Raw genomic sequence first — 27,714 nt, forward strand, 5'->3', positions numbered from 1 at the left:
GTTAAGAGTGCAAGCTCTAGTCTCAGACCGCCAGGGCTGGAGTCCCTGCTCTGTCCCTTAGGAGTCATATGACCTCAGCCTCTCTCAACTTGCTCCCCTTATTTGTCAAGTGGAGATAATAATAGTGTTATCTTATGGAGTTGTAATGAGGATTGAGTGAGATAACGCCCATCAAGCCCTGGGCCTAACATTTAGCTCGTGGTATGTTCGCAATAAATTTTGGCAATCTTTTTATTGCTCTTGACATTACTTCATATTACTTGCCTCTGTCTTTTAGCATCTAGGGTGGAAACGTTAATAACACACCCAGCGGTTTGTTTTTCTGGCATGTAGTGGGAATAAAACAAATATTTGTTGAGACAGTGACAAAGGAAAGAGGAAGGAAGAAAGTGAGTGAGGGAGAGTTTAGCACTGAAAGATCTTCCTTCATTGTCTGACTCATATTTCTGAGACGTGGAAATGTATAAGGTGTTTTTTCTTTAATATTTTTTAACGTTTATTTATTTTTGAGAGAGACAGAGACAGGGTTAGGGGCAGAGAGAGAGGGAGACACAGAATCCGAAACAGGCTCCAGGCTCCGAGCCGTCAGCAAGAGCCCAATGCGGGGCTTGAACTCACAGAGCTGTGAGATCATGACCTGAGCCGAAGTCAGACGCTCAACCGACTGAGCCACCCAGGCGCCCCATAAGGTGTTTTTATTAATGCTATTACCCATTTTTCTGATCTGTGTAACAGGCAGCCAGCATTTTTCACATAGTAGAGGAAAGAACAAGAAGGAAGGGGCGTGTCTCCGTGTGTTTTAAGTGTGACAGACAATTTCAGAGGTTTGCCCTTTGTTTTCAGTGCCATGCCGGATTCCTGTACCTCACAGGTTGCTCCTACGGAGTGTCTCTGTGTGTACTAGTCAGAGGCACAGAGAAGACAGAGACCAAGTGCTTTCCTTTAGTGAGCTTGCATGTGGCAGAGTTAGTCGACACGAAAATATTTATGTAACAATGGAAGCATCCACAGATGGTGTGGTATAAGGGTTAAGCGCGTGGACCCTTTGGCCAGACCTCCTGAGTTTGGATCTAGCACTTGGCAACTTTAAACAATTTAACATCATTTTCTTGAAGGGATAGCCATTTGAGATCTCAAACATTTTTGTCAGTTTCTTACAATGTCACAGAAATCTTAATACTTTTCTAATTTGCTTCTTGAAGGAAGCAATACAATATAAATAGGAACACGAATAGGAAAACTGCTACATACAGAGGAAAAACAAGGTTACTGCATGATAATGAAAACCTATTTATTTACTTATGTTCGCCCCATTTGCTAGAATCTCAAAGGTGAAATGGACTTTGAGACATTTTGTAGATAAGAGAATTAGGGCCCAGGCAGGCTGGGTTCATTGGTTTCCCCAGAGACAGCTGTAGGGTCAGACCTCTACCCCTTTTCAGTGCTGTTGTCCCTTCAGCGGCTGCTGCTTGGGCTAGCTTTCTCAGCACCTCACTGGACATGATTTATACTTTGTACTTTATTTTATAGAAAGCATGCCATAAAGTGCTGGATCCCTTTGCTCAGGGAGCCCGGCATGGGCGCAGGTGCCCTCAGCAGCCAGCAGAGCACAGAGAGGCTCCAGCTAGAATGCAGCTTCGTGAAAAGGACCACTCAATACACACAATGGCACCGGATCTTGCCCTCTTTCGCTTTTTCATTTGTATTTCCTTTCAGTTAATTTTGTTAACTAACTAAAAATTAGTTAACTCATTTTGTGATCTTTAGAAAATGAAATAAACGAGGGGCTCCTGGGTGGCTCAGTCAGTTAAGCATCTGACTTCGGCTCAGGTCGTGATCTCCCAGTTCGCGAGTTCGAGCCCCGCATCAGGCTCTGTGCGGACAGCTCGGAGCCTGGAGCCTGCTTCAGATTCTGTGTCTCCCTCTCTCTGCCCTTCCCCCACTCACACTCTGTCTCTCTTTCTCTGTCTCACAAAAATAAATAAAATGTTTAAAAAAAATTTAAACAACAACAAAAAAAAGAAAATGAAATAAATGGTTTACTCACGTGGTCTTTACATTTGTACCCATGTTAATTGAATAATTAATCTATTATTTATAATAATGCTTCCAAAAGCATATTGAAATGAGATACTGTTTTATTATGAAGGAAGCTTTAAATCTCAACCGCATTTGTAGCCAAGTGATTGCAATAATTATTTTTTGAAACCAGATCGTTTAAAAATGAAAAAGCTATTTTTGAAAGTATATAAAACTACTGTACCATGTATGAACATTTCGCACAATTTAACATAATTTTATTGAAGGGATGCCCATTTGAGATCTTAACCTTTTTTATGAATTCCGTATAAAGTCATAGAAATATTAATGCCTTTCTAATTTGCTTCTTGAAGAAAATAATTTGGAAAATGCCAAGGCAAGAAACATGGAAGGCATTTAATATAAACCGAAATCATTAATACTTAATGGAAAAACATAATAATCCTTTCTGAGACATTTTAAAACAGCTACTATAAGATCATCCCTTTTGGGATGCCAGGAGGTTCTTCAAAACTGGTGCTTATCGTCTTACTCAAAGAAGGACTTGATGGAGATAGAACCTGTAAAACCCAAGGATTAGAAGGAAGTGGATGGTGAGGCTCAAATGCCTTCAATGTAATTGCTGTTTGTCATCATAGATTTCTACTAAGCTTGCTCCCTTAGCTCCCCACGGGGCTGTTGGGTCAGAGGTTCTCCTGTGTTGATTATTGTTTGCCAGAGAGGAAGGATGTCCCTTCAGAGTTGCAAAAACTGAAAATAGTTGGTGGTGTCAGTTGACCAAATGTGTTTGCTGAAACCTCTTTTGTTTTGAACCAGTGAGGCCCAAAGTCAAGAAATACCTGGGTGAACTTAATGAAACCACAATGGCAGGGTTCTCGGTTGCCAATTCCTAAGACTATCTTATCACTTTCTGTCTTCTCTCTTCTTTACCGTGCTTTCTTGATGACCACTTGTGAACTATCTCAAGCCCCCTTCCTGACCGGTCAGGAAGGCCTGACCCCTTCAGGCCCCCTACAGCCTTCTCTACCCTAGGGCTCATGGGACAGAAGGAAAGAATACTGGAAGGATGGACTTGGAGGCAGAATTCTGGAGCCACATCCTTGTTCTATCTCTAGTTTTAGAATCTTGGGCAAGATACCTAAACTTATTGTCTCCTTCTCCTTCTCTCTCTCTCTCTCTCTCTCTCTCTCTCTCTCTCTCTCTCTCTATATATATATATATATATATCAAAGTAATGCATACACAAAGTATAAAATACAATAGAAGGGTTTTTTTTAAGCTAACCCTTTCTTAAATGATTTGCCTAGTGAAGCAATGCTTTCTCTTCCCTAGATGTAACCTACTGATCGATTCTCAAAGCCAGCATAACATAAGAGCGCCACCTATTATCCCTCTAGCTTACCTGTAAACTTTTGACCCCACCTGTGGGGATATATGTGGACCAAGAGCCAGTTGTTGTGTTTGTTCCCAAACCTGCTGTGGTTATTATACTTGTTCATGTAATTATTCAATTCAGTTATAAATTGTGTAATCCAATGACATATCAGTGCATTAAAAAAATGGCTATTTCTATAAAAATGCTTTGGAAAGATTCAATACTGTGGAGTTATTAAAAGTAAAATGCTATAGACTAAGATGTGAAAATATAATTGTAAAATATTCGGAAAAAAACTTAAATCTAAAAGGATTACATGCTGGATGTTATTGTGGTTATTATTAATTTAATAATTGCGCATCCAAGTAACTTTAGAAGAAAATAGGAAAGAAAGGAAGGTTAGACCAAATTAATATTTCAAAAGAAAATATTGGAATAAACTTAAAAAAAATTTTTTTACTGTTTATTTTATTTATTTATTTTAATATTTATTTATTTTTGAAGGAGAGAGAGACACAGTGAGCAGGGGAGGAGCAGAGAGAGAGAGGGAGACACAGAATCTGAAGCAGGCTCCAGGCTCTGAGCTGGCAGCACAGAGCCCTACGCGGGGGCTCAAACTCACAAGCTGTGAGATCGTGACCTGAGCTGAAGTCAGACGCTTAACTGACTGAGCCACCCAGGTGCCTCTGGAATAAACTTTTAAATCCAACAACAGAATATGAGACAGCAAAGGACCTAAACCTCACTTTGATCATTTTTTTAATCAGAATACCAGTATGGAAAATTGACGGTATTGATAATCACATTTCTGAAAAGTTTAGCTGGAAGATGAAAAAAACATTCATTCATGAAATGTAAACCTATTTCAGTTTCAACAACAAATTGCCACATGGTCTTAGGAAACTGTCCAACCTTTTCCTATCTCTGTTATTCTCTCCTAGGTAAGGATGATGATAAACAACATGATTAGTTTCTCACTGTGGCCAGAGGAATTACTTTGAGAGAAGTGCATTGTGGTCTTATTTGTGTTCTCTCACTTGAATGTGAGCTCTGTCTGGCTCAGTGTGCTATTTATGATGCATGGAGCTCTCCAACCCTGAGGAAAAGGATCAGTGAAATGCTATTTTTTTTTAAATTGATTTCCCATCAAAGCTCTAGACCTACTCACTTAGTATGGTGCTTATGCCAAGTTTCAACAGGTGAAAAAAAACGTGCTTTACTACCAAAACCAAAAATGACTCAGAAGACAGTCCTGTTGAGAAGGGAAAGATCCTGTTTCATGAGATTGTCTGTACCACTAAACTAAGCCTTTAATATCGAAATCAATCTTACAACCACAATATAAGAACATGTACACCAGATGTGAGGTTTAACCATATTAATTTTAGGGGCTCTAGTCAAAACCCAGTTAATTTCTGTTATGTGAAACAAGCCTGTATGCTGAGATTTAATTCATTTGCACAGAAATGAATATTCATAGTTATTTAAAATATGGTCATGTAGTGGGGAAGTTAGTCTATGTTGACTGTGTGGACTGAACCCAACATCGTAGGTTACATTAAAAAAAAAAAACAAAAACATAGGAATAGCAATGATTTAGAAGATACAGTCAAAGCCTTTAAGAGCCATACACACCATTACTCTTCCTAAGTCGTGAGGGAGGGGGCTTTTCTTAATGAGATAATCCATTAACTGAAAAATAAATGGCATTTACTTTCCATTCTTTTTATCAGAAAAGAGATTTTTACCGGGAAAAGAAATTTTTAAATTTAATTTAATTCAATGGATATTTATACAGGGCACAAAACTAGATTCAGGAAAGGTGTAAAGAGGAGTAGGACTGGATCCTCCCTGTGTTCAGCAAATTTACTATAACACATACAAGACATGCGCTTATCTAACTCATATACTTCAGTCTGTGATGTGTGGAGAGCCAAACAGGACCAGCGAGGAGTATCCAACCCCTGACGGGACTTCATTATTATGCCCTGATGTCAGGTTTCCTGAGACCCTTAGGAAATTGGAGGATGGCAGTTTCCTGGAGCTGGGGAGAGGGGAATTGGGAGTTGGTGTTCGATGGGTATAGAGTTTCCATCATGCAGGATGAACAAGTAAGTTCTAGAGATCGGCTATACTACATTGTGCTTTAGAGTAAACAGTACTGTACTGTACATTTTAAAATGTGTTAAGAGGATAGATCTCGTGCTGTCTCTTACCACAATTAATAAAAAAAGGGTAAGAGAAATTGGCAGATGACCTTGCACAGCCTTATATATTTGATTCATCGTGGAGATGGGGAAAAGAGTCCGTCATGTTCACATTTTTTAAGGAAACCATTTGATCATTATAAGCCAGAGAGCTTAAAAGCCATACCTGATGACACCAATGCCTCATGCAATCAATCAGCAACTTACCATAGTATCATAAGAGGTGAAAGAGCAGCCACATTTGACTTTTTGAATAGCCATTTTTCCACATCAATTTAATTTCCTCCCATGGTTGTGTGACAGATTATACAAACAATGAAACTGTGCTCAATAAAATCAGTTTTCTATGGAGGAAGATTTGGGGTTCTCGCCTAAACACTGTTCTTATCACCAAGCCGCAAGTGTGTGATCTTAATCATGCTACTGTTACATGGGTGAACAAGTAAATATAGAGTTGCAATTACATCAGAGTGGGTTGAAGCTGTGGATTACGTATCAAGTTCCAACCCGTGGGGATCAGTTGTACTGTAGGACCTCTAACTTATTGATGAGCTGTGCAGATGACTTACAAATGCCTTCATCCAAAATGCAGAGATCACTAAATCAAGTGGAGTTGATACGTTATACCAGGACACTCATGACAATACAATTCAGAATGCCCTCAGACACATCTTTTAAATCATCCTAGAGGGGAGAATAGCATTTAATCGACATAAGTATAAACTGTACATTTTAGCATAAATAAAATTTAGTGAAAAATTGATTAAAAAGGCAAAAGCCAATAGGACCTTTGTCACAATTAGGGTTAGAAAATGAATATTATAAGTGAGTTACACTGATAGCAGGTTATGTAAATGGCACAGGATAGCAGAGTTATCCCTATCATTGCTTAGCTTCACCATTCTTAAGTACTTGTTCAAGTTTTTGACAACATACTTTGAAAGGGATATTTTACAGCATACAGAGAACAAAACATTACATATACAAGTATCTAAAATAGGATATGTATTCACATACAGTTTAGCATGCCATACATTATCTAATATGTAAACATAGTTTAGTGTGTAGTAGGTTATAATATATTAAAATTATATATTATATACCATATGTGTTATAGTATACAGTATATAATATGTATTGTATATTATATATTTATAATGCATTATTTAAGGGAAGAATTATAACTGTAATCTAGAAAGCAGAAATCTAAATAGTCATATTATTACCATCTTGCAGTTCCCTGAAATTGTTCCCCGAATGAGTTGAGGCTCTCCTCTCCCTATAGATGACTAAGCCAGAAGGAATTTGCTATGTTACATTTAGCAACTCCATCTGGTAGGAAGAGGTCCTTCTTGATTATCAGGATGAAAAATCATTGGCTCAGGGAAAGCTCGAAGATTTCTTTCTTAGAGCTCTTTACTACAGAATAAACGAACATTAGTTCTGGATGATTTAATATCCATGGGATCACTTCCCTCAAAGAGCCTTTTTTCTTTCATCCTAGATTTTAGTTCATTTACTCTTCCAAGCTTCACAGATCAAGGTATCCAACAGTGAGCCACAGATACTCCACGCCAGGAGATGTACATGGCATATCTATTCCGAATACCAATTTTATTCAGAGAGATCTGTCCCAAGTAGTCAAAGAATCTAAGCAGAAAATATAATCTTTGTATATAAACAAAGATGTATACAAAGATTCTAAGCAGGAAATATGATTGGATGTTAACACACTGAAACAAAGAATCCAAGGACACAAAGAATGCAGGGAAATTTTCTTCTCTCCAGTGAACATATTCCTCCTCCAAGTACCCCACCAGTCCCCAGTTCTATTTCTCTGATGTGGAGGAAACAGGCACAAGGCTCAGTCTTCTCTGTGCAAAGTTTGAAGGCAATGCCCAGTTTTCTGATAAGTGACACTAAGCCTGTCACCTCTTCAGTAGCCCAGAAACACAAGAGTGACATATTCTATTTCATGACCCTTCCTCCCCACACTCCATGATTTTCTTTGCTAGAAATAAAATACTAGAGGCATTGAGACATCTTTATGTAGAAAGTTTTTAAATATACAGTGTGCCTGGGTGGCTCAGTTGATTGAGCATCTGACTTGGGCACACAGGTCATGATCTCACGGCTTGTGGGTTTGAGCCCTGCATCTGGCTCTGTGGTGACAGCTCAGAATGAATTGCCTTTCTCTTTTCCAGGATGGGAGCCAGTAAATTACCTGCAACCTATACCCAGAATCAGTGAGTAAACTTTCCTTATATTTGAATCTCGGGTAACTATAGATGAGCAGAGCAATGACAAGAATATCTGAAAACCTTATCATGTCTCTTTTAAACACCTGTTCTTAACAGTGATAACTGTCACCAGAAAGCAAAGTCTAGGTGCCATTGTTGGGGTGTATAGTCTTGGAAGGTGGGGTAGAGAAGCGAGTAAACCATGATCCTTGTCCTTGGGGAATTCACAAAGGAAACCAAAGATTTTGAAGATAGATTTCAGTTCTATCTAGCTTAATGAATAATTGATGTTCATCTCATTTGAAGAAGTTAGCATTTTCCTGTTTTTATTTTTAAAGCATTTAACACTTTCCTGGGACATTGGACTGTATTCCTCAGAAGGGCCTTCCACTATGAATACAGCAAAACCTCATTAATTCAGCTATTGCTAATATAAGAGAAATAGAGGGAACACCTGTAACTTCTTTAAAGAGAACAATTGTTTTCATGACTTTTGCATATACAATGGTCTTTAGGCAAAAAGATTCAGCTATAAAGTAAGCATCCATGTCATTAAGTAGATGCCTCCTTAGACTTTATGGGCAGGTTATAGTATTGAAAGTAATAAAACCGCATTGCTTACAATAAATTCTGACTTCCATAATTCAGCGTAGGTTCTCCCTTTTCCTCCCTACCTCCCCAAACTCATTATTCCGATCTAATGAAGTTTGCTATTATGTTATATGTGAACATAGAATTTATTAATATAAGAAGATCAATTCCTATTATCTTATTTTTTAAACTTAAAATAAATTTTAAGTTTTTTGGATGCTTATCTGTAACATTGATCACCTGGATGACAGTAATATATTTACTTTTACAAGAAAAATGATATATCAGTCCCTCTCCTTTTCCATGATTTCATACAGCAAGTCATTTTTTTTTATTTAAAACAATATTTTCACAAAGCAGACAAGACAAATTCCCAGGATAATAGTGGAGATTTAAAATGAGGGGAAAAAACCCTGAAATTAGATCATGCCCTCCTTGGGACATGTTGAAAAATTGGAGTAGTAACTGAATCACTGTTCATCCATCCATTTGTACATCCATGCATTCATCCATTCAACAGTCAAGGGCCATGCTTATTGCTTCCAGGTGTGTAGAGGTAAATAAAGTTCTCTACTTGTCTCTATTGTGCTGACACCCATAAGTTGAAACAGAGGTGGAGACAAATAAGTTTCTCATGTGGTAAGGGATGTGTTTTCCTTGTGAGCAAAGTGCTTTGGGAACACAGAGAATTCACCATTAAATCTGACTGGAGTAACTGGGGAAATAGTCATAGCAGGTACAACATTTGAGCTTATTCTTAAAGAAGGAGTAGAATTTCTGCAAGTAGAGAAAAGGACAACATTTCAAATCCATGTGAGCAGAAGTATGGAGATAGGGAAGCACATGGAGTGCGCAGAAAAACAGAGCAGACATAATTAGTTGCAGATTGCTGAGGGGTGGGGAGCAGTGTCTGAGATATACAGGGACATTGCTAAGGAAAATGTGCCCTTACTGGGTGATTAGAAACAGCGGTTGGAGCTTATAGAAAGACTTGAAAGGTGAAGAAATGGAACAGGATAAAGCCACTCGTGAACAACCGAGAGAGCCTTTAAGAACATAGAATAGATAGAACCAGCTTCTCCTTGAGATAGAGGAAGTAAAAAGAAAAAAAAGGATAAATTCCAAGGTGGATATAAAGAAAATCGAGGAAGTTTGTATCTGGGAGCCTCCATGTTTTCTACTCTGCCATTAGATAAGCATGAGATATAGAATAGGACACAAGTTTGCATCCTAGCTCAGCTGCTATGAAAGACGTAATGTGGGCAGGTCACATGACCTGTCTACATTTCAGTGTTACCTTCTGTAAAATGGAGGCAAAGGAACACTTAATTCCCAGGCTGGAGAACTACATAAAGTATGCGAAAGCACGTTCTAAACTGTAAAGCACTCTACATCGAGAAGCAGCCTGACATAGTGGCCAGAACACACGCTGAGTGACCTTGCTTAGCACTTGTCTATATCGCGGGGGTAACAATATGTAGCTTTTATGGGTTACTGAGATTATTAAACATAAGGTTTGTACAGCCTATGCACATAAAGGCGCTCTATCAATGGGAGCGGCTAGATGACTATCATCTGAATAGGAGCTTGTCTCCTGGGAAAGAGAAGGAAACTTTCCCACAGAAAATGAAGACAAGAAGGGGACATATGAAAATGTTGGTAGGGGGTGCCTGGGTGGCTCAGCCGGGTAAGTGTCCAACTTCGGCTCAGGTCATGCTCTCGCAGTTTGTGAGTTTGAGCCCCCGCGCCGGGCTCTGTGCTGACAGCTCAGAGCCTGGAGCTTGCCTCGGGTTCTGTCTCCTGTCTCTGCCCCTCCCACACTCATGCTCTGTCTCTCTGTGTCTCTCAATAATAAATAAACATTTAAAAAACTTTAAAAAAATGTTTAGGAGGAATTAAAAGCTCATTCTGAAAACAGGCACACGTAGTCATGCCTATGAGCTCCCGACCAGCCAGAATGGATGACCTGGTGGGCTGGAGTTGGGGAGGGTCCAGGTAGGTACTATGCTATTGAGGGAACCACTGAAAATGTTGGTCAGTGCAGATCCCAGAAGCTTGCAGGCCTGCTTCTCCAAGACCTGTACTCCAGCCTCAACACTGAGTTAGCACGGTGCTGCCTTTTCTGTTCAGAGTCAGCAGCCTGTGATCCTAAGGCTCTTGTCATTATCAGGTAACTAGTGAGTTGCCTAACTTGCCCAAGGTCCAATGCTCCCCTTTCCGCTAAGCTCCCACCATGGGGCTACTGCTCAGAGATCCCCCAGCCCCTGCCTGCTCCCCCTCCCTTCTCACCTCCCACCCTCGGCTCTCAGTCTCCCCCAGCCTCTGCCCAGCCTCCCTTTCCACTTGAGATTTATTTCTTCCCTAGCATATAAGGCAGTGAAAACCTTTTCCACAACTCTGGAATAAAAAACCTGGAGTTTGACCCAAGTAAAAAGGAGCCAGACTGCATGCCCTCGGTCCCTCACACCATCAGCACTCATTTGAGACCTCAGTACAGAGCTCACTGGTTCCAATGGGCAGGGCCACGCTTCCTCTCCCACTCTTGGAAGTGGGTTATCTCACCGGCCACTAGGATAATGTCCGGCGTCCTCCTAAAATGTTTAGTGAGCCTTGGGGACCCCAGGAGAGAGCTGCCAAAATCTATCATGATAGCTACTAAACTTACCTCAGAGGGAGATTTGAATTGCTAGAGCGTGTCCTCAATTTGCCAAATGGCAGTAATAAAGAAAATATAGGCTGTATTGTGCACATTATTGACTCCTATTTTAATTAATGTAAGACACATTCCTCATTTGGGAACATGGTTGATTCATTCACTTGGTAATTATTCATTAAGGTATACTAAATTCAAGGCACTACTATCCAAGATCTTTAAAGATAACGAATACAAGCATTTTCCATGGATAACATTTGAAACATAAGGAAAATCCTGTCAAATTCAGACAAAACTCCAGGTTTCTGTGAATGTACAACTGCAAAGACTCGTTAGGGACTGGGAAACCCCAGAGCTTTTTCTTCTCTTTGCTCAGGCTTGGTTCTCAGCATCCACTCTTCTGTGAATGCCAACAGAAAATCACCTCTAAGTATCTTGCTTCCTGAACACTCCTTTCAGGCAGCTGTGGTAACCTATGGACGTGTAGATTATTACAGAACATACTACATCCTCACTCCCCACACGTCCTTCCCTACGTGTCAGGAGCCATGCTAAAGTGCAGCCCGTCTCTGCCTTCCCCAGAGAAGGGAGCACCAGGCAATGCTTCTGCTGACTCAGTGTCAGACTGGGTATTCTCCCACCATACCACAAACATACATCAGCCCTTTCTTTCCTGAATGTGCTTTAATTGCCTGGGGGCCTCTACAGCCACCATTTCATTCCTGCCTGGTTTGTCTGCAGTCTTCATTCTAGATCTGCTAGAGGAAGCAACTCAACCCTCATTAAAAACAGACACAGACATTATCTCTCCATTTCATTTCTTTAACCCCACGTAAACCTTCTGTTTCCTTTTGTAATCAATATGTCTTCCGTTACTAGGTTCTGTGTGTATTTTCCTCTTTACCGCTCATCTCTACCCTTTATGTATCTCTGAGTATAGTAAACCTTGGAAGACATTGTTTGGCTTATTTGCCCCCGAGTTGGAAGAACACAAGACTCCTGTCAGTTTCATGGCAAACTCAAACTTAGGAGTGCATGTGCAGCAGCATTTCATTTACATATTTTTCTCATTGTTCTTTAAAAATCCTTTGCTGCATAGTGCAATGATGTTCACTGTGAGACAATCCCGTGAATCCCTGCAAGCGAGAATACAGTCCAGATTGCACCATCACAGACTTGGGGACCTTGATAGAATGTTCAAGGCAGAGTCTAAAACTTGAATCTTCTTACTCTGGATCCTATACTCCCTTCAGCCTCCATTTATAGATCCTGGGGAGAAAAATGCATTCCTTCTCTTTCATGAGTGGAAGTAATTCAAAATCATTGCTTAGGGTCATTGAACTGAGAAATGTTCCTTGGATTTTCATGAAGAAAATCTTCAGGCAGGGTTTATGTCTGAGCAAAAAGATACACACATTTGAGGGTAATACCTTTTAACATATTGATAGTATACTCTCTACCGGAGCAGAGGGGCCACCTTTGTGGAAAAGCTGCTGTGGTGTGTGATTTTAAAGGAAGAGTAGTCGTGGTCTTCATAGTGCCTGGTCATCACTGAGGCACCCCTGAAGAGAGTCAATCCACAAAAGCCGTGCTCATGCCTCGATTTTTGCATTTTGTGGATGCTTTCTCCTAGACACAGTTCCCAGAAGGGACTATTGTTTATGCGTTCTCCGTGTCCTTGTGCTCACTCAGCTCCAAGGAGAGGAAGCACATCTCCTACTCGTGAGCACTCCAGATTGCAGAGATGTGGCTTCTGTCCTAGTGGGGACTCCAGCCCCACACTGGGCATGACTCGGGGCATTTTCTGGAGCACACAGTGCTGGTTCCTCTGCACTTAGCTTCGCTGGGGAATGAGGAGAACTGAGAAGAGATAGTATGGTGTTAGAATCAAGGTTGGATTATTATTAAGGTTAGAGTGTGAAGGGGATAGTTACCCACATTGTGAGTGCCCCTAGCTGGAGGCCCTGCCTTTGTGCACACCCAGGGACACGCTTCCCATTGTCAGCCAGAACATTCCTGTCTGTAAACCCAGGATTACAGAAGCTGGTCGGAAGGGATAGTTACGGACTTTTCTGCAGCTTTCCTGAGCTTATGTGAGAATTAAGCCTTACAAATCTTATAAGAATTGATGAACATGGTGATATTTTTAAAAATGCAGCGTAAACCTTCAGATTCATGGCCTAACCATCTCAACTGAAAAGCCCTTATGCTTCAGGATTAAAAAAAAAAAAGTGTCTATGCCAGCCTTACCCACTCTCAGACAGACTCTAGTATTCAAAGAGCTTGCAAATTCTGCACAAACTGACACTGTTATTCCCACATCTCTAAAAATAAACGGTGGAGTTGTTGGGGTCTTTTTTTTTGGTAGGAGAAAGGCTGTACGTTATTGTTCTTGTATGGAAATAATTAACAAAGAAAAAGTGGCATCCCACAGTTAATTTAGTTGTTCTTTTAAATATTTTCCTGGTACCTGAATTACACGAACATAGTATTTTAATAAGCCGATCTGCAAGTGTTTTTTTTTCCCCTTCTCATTGAGGTGCAAAGTAATCTAGAGGGTCAAGGTTTCCAATCTTTTTCTCTCGCATTAAAATGATCCGTCATTTCCATTGTGGCTACACCCAAAAGTCAATTTTTGGTCTGGTTAAAGTGCCCTGTAGAATAATTCAGTGGTTAGGAAGATGAAATTCTTCCCAAAGTGTAACTACTCCACTTGCTGGTGTACTGAAGCAATGACATTCATCTTTGAACCGATCCTGATTCAGAGAAGGGGGTTTTTGTAGTTGTTTTTCAGCGTTTTCTTTCCCTTTGAGCAATGTTTTTTATCTTTATGTTTTGAACGTCATAAGAAATAGAGGCTTAATTTAATGAAATGGGATAAATTAATGTTTCCATCACACCTTGTAAACCAAGTATATTAAATTCAGTAGAACAAGAATTTTTAAAATACTTCTCATGGCTAGAAAGTAAAGAAATATTCTGAATGACTTAACATTAGAGATTTGCTTAATAATAGAGTCCATCAATTTTTTGAATTGAGGTACACTTTCTATACAATAAAATGAACAAATCTTAAAATTTCAATCCAATGAGTTTTGACAATTGTTTACACCCTGTATAATGGTCAGAATAAGATATTAAATCTCATACCCTAAAGATTTGCCTCATGGCCCTCTCGAGTCAATTCCAATCCAAGACCCCACCATCTCCCTCTCACCCTCTCATCTCCTGTGTACTCTCCAAGCAACTACTTTCTTATTTCTATCACCGTAGGTTAGTTGGGCCCATTCTTAGACGCATCTGAAAGGAATCGGACAACATACGCTTTGTAAATGCTCCCTTCACTTACCCTAACATTTCTGAGATTGTTAACATGTATCAGTACTTCATTCCTTTTTTTTTAAATTCTCAATGTTTATTATTGAGACGCAGAGAGAGACAGAGCATGAGAATGGGAGGGGTAGAGAGAGGGGGAGACACAGAATCTGAGGCAGGCTCCAGTCTCTGAGCTGTCAGCACAGAGCCCAACGCGGGGCTCGAACTCAGAAACTGCGAGATCATGACCTGAGCCGAAGTTGGACGCTTAACCGCCTGAGCCACCTAGGCGCCCCAGTACTTCATTCCTTTTTTATTATTGAGTAATATTCCATTGGATGACTGAACTACAAATTATTTATTTATCATCCTCTGTTTGACAGTTGAGTTGCTTCTAGTTTGGGATAATTATGAATAAGATTGCTTTGGAAGTTCTACTACAAATCTGTTGGCAAATGTCTGTTTTCATTCCGGTTGGATAAAGACCAAGGAGTAGAATTGCTAGATCATAAGGTAAATGTTTAACTTTGTAAGTAAATAACACTTCCCCAGCAATGTTGAAAGTTCCAGCTGCTCTTTATCGTCACCAATAGCCAGTATGAAATGGTATCTCTAAGTGACTTTAATTTACATACCATTGATGGCTAATGATGTTGATCATCTTTTTTTTTTTAATTTTTTTAACTTTTATTTATTTTTGAGAGACAGAGACAGAGCGTGAATGGGGGAGGAGCAGAGAGACAGGGAGACACAAAATCCAAAGCAGGCTCCAGGCTCTGAGCTGGCAGCACAGAGCCCGACGTGGGGCTCGAACTCACGAGCTGTGAGATCATGACCTGAGCCGAAGTCGGACGCTCAACCGACTGAGCCACCCAGGTGCCCCTATGCTGATCATCTTTTTATGTACTTTGAACCTTTGTATCTTCTTTGGTGATCTGTCTGTTCAAGTTTTTTCTCATTTTTGCTCAATCACTTGTCTGTTGTTGATGGCAGTTCTTCATATATTCTGGATATACGTCCTTTGTTAGATACATGTATTGTAAATAGTTTCCCAGTTTGTGGTTTACCTGTTTATTTTATTTAAAGTGCCTTTTGGGGAACCTGGCTGGCTGAGTCAGTACAGCATGCGACTCTTGATCTCAGGGTTGTAAGTTCAAGCCCCACATTGGATGTAAACATCACTTGAAAAAATAAAATCTTTAAAAAACATAAATTGGGGCACCTGGGTGGCTCAGTCAGTTAAGCGTCCAACTTCAGCTCAGGTCACGATCTCACAGTTCATGAGTTCAAGCCCCACGTTGGGCTCTGTGCTGACAGCTCAGAGCCTGGAGCCTGCTTCCGATTCTGTGTCTCCCTCTCTCTGCCCCTTCCCCACTGATGCTCTTTCTCTCTTTCTCAAAAATAAATAAACATTTTAAAAAATTTCTAAAAACATAAATTACCTTTTGTGAACTTAAATTTTAAAATTTGACAAAGAAAAATAAACTTTTTTCATCTATGGTTAATGCTTTTTAGTGTCCTAAGAAACCTTTATTTACCCTGAAGTTGGGAAGATATTCTGGCTATGACTCAAAAAGTGGTGATAGCAGCTTTTTAAATTGAGAAGAATAATAAGGACAGTTTGCAGGCAGATAAAGAGGCATGTTTATAATGACTGAAACACAGGGCTGTCTCTGCACTTTTATAAGTTTGTGATTACTTGTTAATTTTCAAGTGTCTCCTTGATTTATCCTCTCTTTCTGAGAAACAGAAAGTAAATTTGGGTGTTTCGTGAATTGTCAAGATTGAAGTACTAGGAAAGAAAGCTCAATGTGAAGTTTGAATGCCCTATGTATGATAATGACTTTAGATAATGATCTTTATAGTGGAAGTGATTTTATAGCATTATTCACTGTCCTTGAGCAATGACTTCAATTCCAGGGAGCCAGACCATGCTATTTCTATTTTGTAGCCTCATCTCTGCAGCAAGAGGATGAGAGCAAATTATCAGACTGTCCTAATAATATCATTTGTTGGATCCGTTGATTTAAATACAGTTTTTAATATCTTAAATATACAGGCAATATATATGTGTAAAATTCTCTTCACCTTTACTAAGGTGATGCTCTAGCATCACCTAGAGCTAAGGAAAGCTCTGATAATATTTTATTCCTTTGATTAATATTTATTGATCCATACTGGTGCTAGGCACTGGTTATGCCATGGTGAGCAAACAGACCAGGTACTGACCTCTAGGGGCTTACTATCTAAATGAGAGGAGTCAGTCAAGCAGACAAAGGTATCATTTAGATTTTGTTAGATGCTCTGCAGGATATTACAGAACACTATGAAAGAGAGTAACAGGGATGATGTCTTTTAGGGATGCCTGCCTCAGCAGGTGACGTCTAATCAGAGACTTGGGCTGAGAGGGCCATATAACAGATGGAGAAGAGCGGTCGGTGCCGAAGCAGCACAGGTGAAAGCCTTAAACAGTTAAGAGCTGGTGTGATCCAGATGAGGGTCGTAGCGGGTAGTGAGCAGAGGAGAGAGATGACGTAAGGTGAGGTAGGAGAGAAAGCAAGATCACCGAAGGGTCTTATTCACTATGGTCAAGAGTTAAGTTGACGAAGACTGTCCTACTTTTCAGAACACATTTCTCACAAAATACGTACAGGGTGCTTATAGCTAGAATAAGGGATATTAATTAATATTTTGTCTTAGACTCCCTGAAGAGTAGTTCATGTTTATTTATAAGTCATGACTGATAGCACATGTCCTGGGATGACTGGAGCCACTCACTGGTGTTCATTGAACAGAATTGTCAAGACAAGAGCTCCATGGAAGTGTGAAGCAGAGGGGGGTTGCTAACCACGCGGGTTTGGATTTAGAAGCCACCTGTAGGACATGAGGTCCCAGTGCATGAACATACTGAAGAAGTAAGAAGAAGGCCAGGAGTCAGATGGTTGGGTTGAGGCAAAGCCTTGAAATAATGTCTAGGATTTAGGATGAGACCATGTGAGGGACAGCAGACCTCATGTACACCAACAATTTATAGATTATTCTCAGGCAGGTAATGTGGACTGAACGGAGAGAAACCAGTAGCAGGAAATTCCACTAAAAAGAGTTTGAAAGAGTTTGTGTAAATTATGAAGGGGGGTAAAGAACAGGAAGACATGAAACCAAGAATCATTGTACAGAAATCTCTACCAATTGGTCAGGTATTTTTTTCAGGTTTGCTGACCTGCTTTTCTGACAATCAATTTTCAAGACCATCCAAGTCTGTTAGGGTATAAGAGCCCCTACATGACTCTCTCTGTGATTCAAAGTTATTTCCAGCCGTTAGGAAGTATGGACAAAATATGCTAGTGTGTATCCTTTCACACAGTCTTCAAGAGAGGCAAGGGTGTGGCTGGAAGCTGTCACCACAGCTCTAGGCAAGCAGATGAATGAGCTGGGTGCAGGATCAAAGTCAGAATCCTCTCCCTGCCTCTGTGCCCCCATCAGTAGCCATGTGCCCCATCATTAGCCTTTCCTCTTTTCAGATAAGCAATCCTCTGGCCCTCTCCCAAGGGTGCACAGTGCCTGCATAGACATACAAACAACTCCCTCTCTGGTGATCATATAAACTTGGGAAAATAAAAACCATGTCTCCCCGTACTGAAGAGACTGGAACCCTTTGAAAGAAAGGTATCAGAATGACTAAAAACAAATAAAAAGCTCAGGATGGTGAGCTTGCAGAAGAGCCAGAATGCAATGGTTACAAAAATGTTTTTCAGGAAAGTCAAAGACTTTCAGTACCTTTTTGTTGTTGCTGTTGTTGAGTGTTGGGGTCTAGTTGGATATCTGCAAATGACAACAAAGCACACGAGTTTTGGCAGAAGCTCACACGGACGCAAATATTCAAGAACAGTGCATTTCTTCGGCGGGAGACAAATGACTGGATGTAAAGATAAAACAATAAGGGATGAAGGACAGAGTCCTTGGTGACACACACGGTGGGAATCGATGGAGAATTTTTTTTTCATGGAAAAAAGGAAGATATTTAAATGGTGAAAACTTAAAAAAGCAAGAAAGAAGAGGATCACAGAAATAAAGGTGAAGAGAATGTCTACAATGTGCTGTTAATCATGTTGACTATGATTGAGAAATCTAAGAGATTTAAAATAGGACAAAATTCCCCTGGTCTTTATAATGTGTTTGCAGAAAATATTTTTTTGAATATGAAATTTATTGTCAAATTGGTTTCCATACAACACCCAGGTATTGAGGAGGACACCTGTTGGGATGAGCACTGGGTGTTGTATAGAAAACATTTTTCAATTAATCACAGTTCAATTCAATTTTTTTTCCAGAAATGGGCTGTATTTTTTACATAAATCCTCTAGATCGTGATTCACTGTTTTGGAAATCTAGAAGTTAGTCTATGGGTGAGGTTGGTGGTTTTGTAATAGAGTAGTTTGAGGGTTCTTTTGTAATACTAAATAGGTTTTTGTTGAATTGGTTGCAAAAACATTAGTTTCAACAGATCTATGATTCTTTAGGTTTTCCATTCATTGTATTAGATATTTTTTTCATACCTCCTAAGGCTAAAGTTAGCTAGTTGATATCACTGTGTAATTGGAACAGGGGAACATAGAACTAATTTCCTTATTTGACTTTTAAATCAGTTTTTTGTGTGCATTAACTACAATTGAAATGTTTCGATTATGAATAATGCCAGGCTGAACGGGTACACTCCATTGACTTTAATGAAATGCACATGTTCTTGCCGGCTTGTGAATGATGGCCTGGTAGCAGAGTGCTTGAATCCTACTATTTAATATTGGCTGCACTCACATATTGTATTTATGATACTACTTAACCACAGTCATACTTTTTTAAATTTTATGTACACAGGTGAGCTTAAAATTTTGTTTCATCAACTTTTCCAAGAGAATGACATTACCAAAGGTGTGCTCATAAAAGCAAGAGTCAACAACCAATTTATTAAATTCATATTAGCTGACATCTACTACATGGCTATTATTTGAAAGGCACTGTGCCAGGAGATTAATTTTCAAAGAATAAACAAATCAACTAGGTAATTAAAACTTTAAAATTCAATCTTTAGTCTTCAGTGCTAGTGACTATAATAAAATGTATATAATGAGTTAAATATTAAACAACACTTGCTGCTAATATATCCAAAAAAAGAGGAGCAACCAGGGAGATTCTGAATAATGATATTAATTGCACAGAGCCTTGAGTAAAATTCTGCTAATTGTTTTTAAACAGAGTCTTTTCTTGAGTTCTATCTTTAGTGATTGTTAGAAGAGTGAAATATGCTCAGATTCTTATAAGTGTATTTAAATTTCATGTCATATATCCACAACTTGAAGCTAAAGCTACAGTTTTCTTGTGTGACTATTATTTATTACTTTTTAAAATTCTGATATAGTTAACATACAATGTCATACCAGATAGTGATTCAACAGTTCTATGCATTACCCAGTGCTCATCACAAGTGGAGTCCTCAATCCCCATCACGTATTTCGCCCACTCCCCCACCCTCCGCCCTCCTGGTAACCATCAGCTTACTCTTAAGAGTCTGTTTCTTGGCCTCTCTCTCTCTCTCTCGCTCTCACTCTCCTTTGCTTATTTTTGTTTGTTTTTTAAATTCCACATATTAGTGAAGCCATATGATATTTGTTTTTCTCTGGCTGACATATTTGACTTAGCATAATACTCTCTAGCTCTATCCACGTTGTTGCAAATGGCAAAATTTTATTCTTCTTTATGGCTGAATAATATTCCATTATATATATATATATATACCACATCTTCTTTATCTATTCATCTATCAATGGACACTTGGACTGCTTCCTTACTTTGGCTACTGTGAATAATGCTGCAATAAACATAGGAGTGCATGTATTCCTTTTAGTTGGTGTTTTTGTGTTGGGGGGGGGGGGGGGCGCAAATACCCGGTAGTGCAATTACTGGATTGTAAGGTGGTTCTATTTTTAACTTTCTGAGCAACCTCCTTAGTGTTTTCTGCATCAGCACCAGTTTGCATTCCCACCAGCAGTGCATAAATGTTCCTTTTTCTCCACATCCTCACCAGCACCGGTTGATTTTTGTGTTTTTGATTTTAGCCATTCTGACAGGTGTGAGGTGATAGCACACTGTAGTTTTTATTTGCATTTCCCCAGTGATGAGTGATGTTGAGCATCTTTTCATGTGTCTTTTGGCCATCTGGATGTCTTTGGAGAAATGTCTGTTCATGTCTTCTGCCCATTTTTTAATTGGATTATTTGATTTTGGTTGCGTTGAGTTGTATATGTTCTTTTTTTTCAAGTTTATTTATTTTGAAAGAAAGAGAGAGAGAGAGAGAGAGAGAGAGAGAGCATTAAAGCGGGAGAGGGGCAGAGAGAGAGGGAGAGAGAGAATCCCAAGCAGGCTCCTCGCTGTCAGTGTAGAGCCCAACACAGGACCTGATCGCACAAACCATGAGATCATGACCTGAGCTGAAATCCAGAGTTGGACACCTAACTAACTGAGCCACCCAGGTGCCACCGTGTATGTTCTTTATACATTTTACATTCTAACCCTTTATCAATATGTCACTTGCAAATATCTTCTCCCATTCAGTAGGTTGTCTCTTAGTTTTGTTAATTGTTTCCTTTGCTGTGCAGAAGCTTTTTATTTTGATGCAGTCCCAATAGTTTATTTTTGCTTTTATCTCCATTGCCTCAGGACACATATCTAGAAAAATGTTGCTACAGCCAATATCCCAGACATTACTGCCTATTCTCTTTTCTAGGATTTTTATGGTTTCAGGTCTCACACATTTAGATCTTTCATCCATTTTGGATTTATTTTTCTGTATGGTGTAAGAAAGTGTTCCAGTTTCTTTTTCTTTGCATGTAGCTGTCCAGTTTTTCCAACAACATTTGTTGAAGAGATTATCTTTTTCCCATTGGATATTATTTCCTGCTTTGTTGAAGATTAATTGACCATATAATCGTAGGTTTGTTTCTGAGTTTTCTATGCTGTTCCGTTGACCTATGTGTCTATTTTTGTACCAGTACCATGCTGTTTTAATCACTACAGCTTTGTAATATAACTTGAAGTCTGGAATTGTGATACCTCCAACTTTGTTTTTCTTTTTCAAAACTGCTTGGGCTACTTAGAGTCTTTTGTGGTTCCATATGAATTTTAGGATTGTCCATTCTAGTTCTGTGAAAAATTCTATTGGTATTTTGATAAGGATCCATTAAATGTGTAGATTGTTTTGGGTAGTTTAGATATGTTAATAATATTTGTTCTTCCAATCCATGAGCATGGAATGTCTTTCCATTTCTTTGTGTCATCTTCAATTTCTTTCATCGGCATTTTATAGTTTTCAGAGTACAGGCATTTCACCTTTTGGTTAGGTTTATTCCTAGGAATTTTATTATGTTGGTGCAATTGTAAATGAGATTGTTTTCTCTCTCTGCTGCCTCATTATTAGGGTATAGAAATGCAACAGATTTATGTACCCGTTTTGTATCCTGTGGCTTTACTGAATTCATTTATCAGTTCAAACAGTTTTTTTGGTGGAATCTTTAGGGTTTTCTATATATAGTATCATGTCATCTGCAAATAGTGAGAGTTTTACTCCTTCCTCACCAGTTTGGATGCCTTTCATTTATTTTTGTTGTCTGATCACTGTGGTTAGGACTTCCAGTACTATGTTGAATAAAAGTGGTGAGAGTAGACATTTTTGTCTTGTTCCTGACCTTAGGGGAAAGTTCTGTTTTTCCCCATTGAGTATGACGTTTGCATTGGGTTTTTTATATATGGCCTTTATTATGTTGAGCTATGCTCCCTCTCAACCTACTTTGTTGAGGGTTTTTATCATGAATAGATGTTGTACTTTGTCAAATACTTTTTCTGCATCTATTGAAATGATCGTATGGTTTTTATCCTTTCTCTTATGATGTATAACGTTGAGTGATTTGTGAATATTGAACCACCCTTGCATCCTAGGAATAAATCCCATTTGATGGTGGTGAGTGATTTTTTTTTCAATGTATTGTTGGATTTGGTTTGCTAGTATTTTGTTGAGGATTTTTGCACATATGTTCATTAGAGATACGAGCCTGTAGTTCTTTCTTGTGTGTGTGTGTGTGTGTGTGTGTGTGTGTGTGTCTTTTTCTGATTTGGTATCAGGGTAATACTGGCTTCATAGAACAAATTTAAGAGTTTTTCTTCTTCTTCTTCTTCTTCTTCTCCTCCTCCTCCTCCTCCTTCTTCTTCTCCTAGTTTTTGGAATAGTTTGAGAATAGATATTAACTCTTCTTTGTTTCATAAGAGTTTTTTGATTCCTTATTCAGTCTCCTTGCTGATAATCAGTATGTTCAAATTTTCTATTTCTTCCTGCTTCAGTTTTAGTAGACTATATGTTTCTAGGAATTTAACCATTTCTTCTTGGTTGTCCAATTTGTTAGTATATAGTTTTTCATAATATTCTCTTACAGTTATTTGTATTTCTGTGGTGTTGGTTATTATTTCTCTGCTTTCATTTATACTTTTGTTTATTTGAGTCCATTCTTTTTTTAATGAGTCTGGCTAGAGGTTTATCAATTTTGTTAATCTTTTCAAAAACTCAGTTTCTGCTTTCATTGATCTGTTCTATTGTTTTTTTAGTTTCTATATCATTTATTTCTGCTTTAATCTTTATTATTTCTTTCCTAATGCTGGTTTTGGGTTTTGTTTGTTGTCCTTTTTCTAGCTCCTTTAGGTGTAAGGTTAAGTTGTTTATTTGATATTTTTTCTTGCTTCTCGAGGTAAGTCTGTATTGCTATAAACTTCCCTCTTAGAACTACTTTTGCTGTATCTCAGTGGTTTGGAGCAATTGTGTTTTCACTTTCATTTCCTTACATGTACTTTTGGATTTCTTTGATCTCTTGATTGACCCATTCATTGTTTTGTAGCATGTTATTTAACTTCCATGTATTTGTGGTCTTTTCAGGTTTTTTCTTGTGATTGATTTCTAGTCTCATAGCATTGTAATTAGAAAAGATGCATGGTATAACTTCAATCTTTTTTAATTTTTTGAGGCTTGTTTTGTGGCCTAATATGAGGTTCATCTGGAGATTGTTCGATGTGCATTTGAAAAGAGTGTGTATTCTGCTGTTTTAGGATGGAGTGTTCTGAAATATCTGTTCAGTCCATCTGGTCCAATGTGTCACTCAAAGCTACTGTTTCCTTGTGATTTTGTGTTTGGATGATCTGTTCATCAATGTAAGTAGGGTGTTAAAATCCCCTACTATTAATGTATTGTTATTGATTAGTTCCTTTATGTTTGTTATTAACTGTTTTGTGTATTTAGGCACTCCCATGTCAGTGCATAAATATTTATAATTGTTATATCTTCTTGTTAGATTGTCTTTTTATAATTATATAGTGTCCTTCTTTGTCTCTCATTACAGTCTTTGTTTTAAAGTCTATTTTGTCCAATATAGGTATTGCTTTCTTTTGACATCCATTTACACATAGGTGTATTTAGGTCTAAAATAAGTCTCTTGTAGGCAGCATATAGGTAGGTCTTGTTTTTTTTTTATCCACTCTTCCACCCTTTGTCTTTTGACTGGAGCATGTAATCCATCTATTTATTTATTTATTTATTTATTTATTTATTTATTTATTTTGAAAAAGAGAGAGGGAGTGTGCATACCTCTGTGCACAAGCCAGGAAGGGGCAGAGAGAGGGAGAGAAAGAATCCCAAGCAGGCTCTGTACTGTCAGTGCACAGCCCAACACAGGGCCCGATCTCACAAACCATGAGATCATTACCTGAGCTGAAATCAAGAGTCAGATGCTTAACCAACTGAGCCACCCAGGTACCCCTCAAAGTAATTATTGCTAGATATGTACTTATTGCCATTGTGTTACTTGTTTTTTTGGTTATTTTGTAGTTTTTCTCTGATCCTTTTTTCTCTTTCTGCCTTTCATGGTTTGCTGACTTTAGTGATATAGTTGGATTCTTTTCTCTTTACTCTTTGCATATCTAATACTGGTTTTTGACTTGTGATTACCGTTAGTTTTGTGTATAACATCTTCTGCGTATAGCAGTCTATATTGTTGATAGTTGCTTAAGTGTGAACCCATTCTTTACTCCTCTCCCCCACCATGTTTTAGGTATATGGTGTCATTTGCTTCTATGCGAATGTTACCTAGCAGTATCCATAGGGTGATGTGATTTTAGAGTCCTCCTACTCCACCATCTTCCCCAGAAGTCTGTGTGATTATTTTTGCTAACTTTTTTAATGCTAAATGAGCAAAGTCTAAAGATATACTTAACAATTGTTCAGTTAATATTAGAAGGATAAACAAGTTATTCATGAACGTGCCAATATTGTGTGTGAAAGAGCTTTGAAATGAACAGTAGATTCAGCATGTGTAACATGCTCTGAAAATTAGCTGTTGCACAGTCTTGCTAAGTGTTATATGCTGCAAAAATTCATGGAATGAGAAATTATGAATACCACCCCAAGTGAAAGAACTGGATTTATAAGCCAGGACTCCACTATTCTAGCTTGACGGGGGTGTATTACAGAGTTTACCTATATACCACAGGGAGAGCCTAACATGTTGCCCACTAGAAAGTTCCATGGGCATATGATCTAATTTAATATACAATTCTTTGATAGCCACTAGCTACAATTTTTAGCCCTATGTCCAAAATGGTTGAGGGTAAATTTTATTGATCATTGCAGCTTTTTGTTTTATTTTGGATTCTGAACTTGAAAAATATGCCCTGGACTAGAGTTCTAAGCCCATTACACCCTAGCTGTGTGATTTGTGGAAACTTGCTTTACCTCTGAGATCCAGGCCTCTGTTCTGATTTTGTTTGTTTCTTTGTTGTTTCCATTTCCATTTCAAATATTCTTTAAAGTGTAAAGAACTATATAAATTACAATTAACAAATATAAATGTATTTACCTATTTGCTGGTTTGAGGGCTTGGATGCCTCCAGTGGCATCAGAGGTGGGGATAATGTATGTGCCCCATTCCACCAGCATCCTGGAGAAAAGTTGGGCCAAGACACAGCCATATACATGTGGACCTGTGCACCAAGAGAGGGGGAATACCCCCTTTTTTCTGTCTTGTGGGAATTTGGATCTATAGGCTGCCTCTCCTGATGAGGGAAATGGGCAGCAGAGGCCACAAGTCCAGCGCATAGCCTGGCAACCCAGAGAAACCTTCTGAGGCACTCACCAGACAACCTATTTATCTCCCCAAGACTGAAAGTTTGGAAACATTTAAATAAGAGAAATAGAAATAATAGACAGTGATTTCAGCCATTCCAATTAAAATGCATCCCAAGTTTACTTCTTTGTCTTTCTACATGAAGGCTCTCCCTTGTCTGTTTCCACCCCTGCACTATAGTCCACCTTTCTCCCCCTCCCCTGGATGACTATTCTCTTCCAGTTGGATTTCCCAACTGTGGCCACCTCCACTTTGCTAACCCCCAGGTTGCCCCTCAGTTATGGGCGTCACACAGAACTGCCCTTGTCATGTTCTTTCACTGCCTGAGAATGGCCCTCAAAGTTTTCATGATCAGAGCCTGGCTTTCCAAGTTCTATCTGCATCCCATGCCCTCCCTTCCACTCATGCCAGACTTCTTGTGGCTTTGCATTCCAAAATCTATGAAGTTTTCAGCATGTTTATGCTACACCATAAAACACTCTCGGCCGTGTGTGTTCTCCTAGGTAAGACCCAAGTCCTTACCACTTCGGTGGCAGGATTCCATGAAGCTTTCCTGATGATTGCCATCCACAATGGTTTCTCACTTATCTGTAGTAATGCCATGAAGTGCTGAGCAGTTTGGAATTTAATTGTCCCTCAGTTGTTCAGCCTGCCGGCTTCCTGGATGAGTCAAGGGACTGTACCGTGAACGTTGTATGATTGATTCCCTGCCCTTCCCACATCAGATGCCTAATTACCATCTGCTTCTGGATTAATTGCCTGATACATGAGGGAAAGATGGACAACATTTTGGTCTACTTCATATTTTCCCACCATCAGCCTTCCTTCTGAGGCTTTGTGCTTGACTCTGGCTCCATTGCCCTCCCTTGAGCACTGTAAGACTTTGGACTCTGGAATCAGATATAAAGGGGCTCAAGCCTTGACCTTTTGTAGGTCCTGGGCATGTTGTTTAACCTCTCCAAACCTCCATTCCTCTATAAAATGATAATATATTAAGAATTGGGGTTTGGGGAGGGAAGGGGAATTGTCTGCCTGTTTGTTTGCTTGTTTGTTTAAATGGATGTGTTGACCATTCTATAATGAACAGAGAGAAGTGTTTAAAGACACAAGTATAAAAAATGCACTATTCTAGGGGCACCTAGATGGCTCAGTCAGTTAAGCATCTGACTCATGATTTTGGCTCAGGTCATGATCTCACAGTTCTTGAGATCGAGCACTACATCAGGCTCTGCCCTGACAGTGTGGAGCCTGCTTGGGATTCTCTCCCTCTCTCTCTCTCTGCCCCTCCCCTGCTCTCTCTCTCTCTCTCTCTCTCTCTCTCTCTCTCTCTCTCTCCCCCTCACTTGAAAATAAACATTTTTTTTTTTAATGTGCTGTCCTATAAGTGCTCCTTGCATGCTATGTTGAGAACACTGCTATTCAGGTGACTGGGTGTGTTGTAGATGTGAAACCCGATGTTCAGGGGAATCACTTTTCTTGTCCACAGCCCTAGAGGTAGAAGGTGTGGAGTTAGGATACAGATTTGAGGCTGTGGGACCCCAAACCTCACACTCCTCCCATTCCACCTTCCCTGTATCTCTGGAATACAGGATTATACCAACTGATCCTAAGAGAACATCTGTCTTGAATGACCTTTACAATTACTTCAAGTTGTATAACATTCATACACACTCAGTAACTTACATTGTCAAGTGCTCAAGGAGAGAGGGGCTCCTTTTTGCATATGTTGCTAAAATCATAATACTCTGAAATAGGACAGTTGAAATGAGAAGAAACATTATAGACTTATATCCCTGGGCTAAAGCCAAGGATACTAGGTCCTGCTTTCAGCTGTCAGGTATCATTTATGATCGTAGATAAATTTACTTCATATGAAAAGAAGAAAATTATGTATCTCTAGACATGTTATAAATGAAATTGATTACTGAATATGATATAATTATAGGTATAGAACCTAGCAGCCACAGAAATAATCCGTAATCTCTAAGACATAGAACCCTGCACAGAAATCTGAGGTTAAAGGGTGATATAAATGAAAACAATAAAAGTATCACCTTGTTATGTTCGCTGGTTTAATTTA

General features: G+C 39.1%; 1 protein-coding gene across 5 annotated transcripts in view; it reads left to right on the plus strand.

Moving 5' to 3' along the window:
- Positions 1-27,714, plus strand: part of CHST9 (carbohydrate sulfotransferase 9) — a 242,499-nt gene that overhangs the window by 126,585 nt on the left and 88,200 nt on the right. For 3 of the 5 annotated variants that reach the window (XM_058692446.1, XM_058692447.1, XM_058692450.1), the window contains one exon: positions 7,827-7,868. The exons of the other annotated variants lie outside the window; for them this stretch is intronic. In XM_058692446.1, coding sequence (XP_058548429.1) covers positions 7,827-7,868 — 42 coding nt within the window. The remainder of the gene's footprint in view (positions 1-7,826; positions 7,869-27,714) is intronic. 5 annotated transcript variants of the gene reach the window in all.

Source organism: Neofelis nebulosa, chromosome 11 (genome assembly GCF_028018385.1).
Source record: "Neofelis nebulosa isolate mNeoNeb1 chromosome 11, mNeoNeb1.pri, whole genome shotgun sequence".
NCBI lineage: Eukaryota > Metazoa > Chordata > Mammalia > Carnivora > Felidae > Neofelis > Neofelis nebulosa.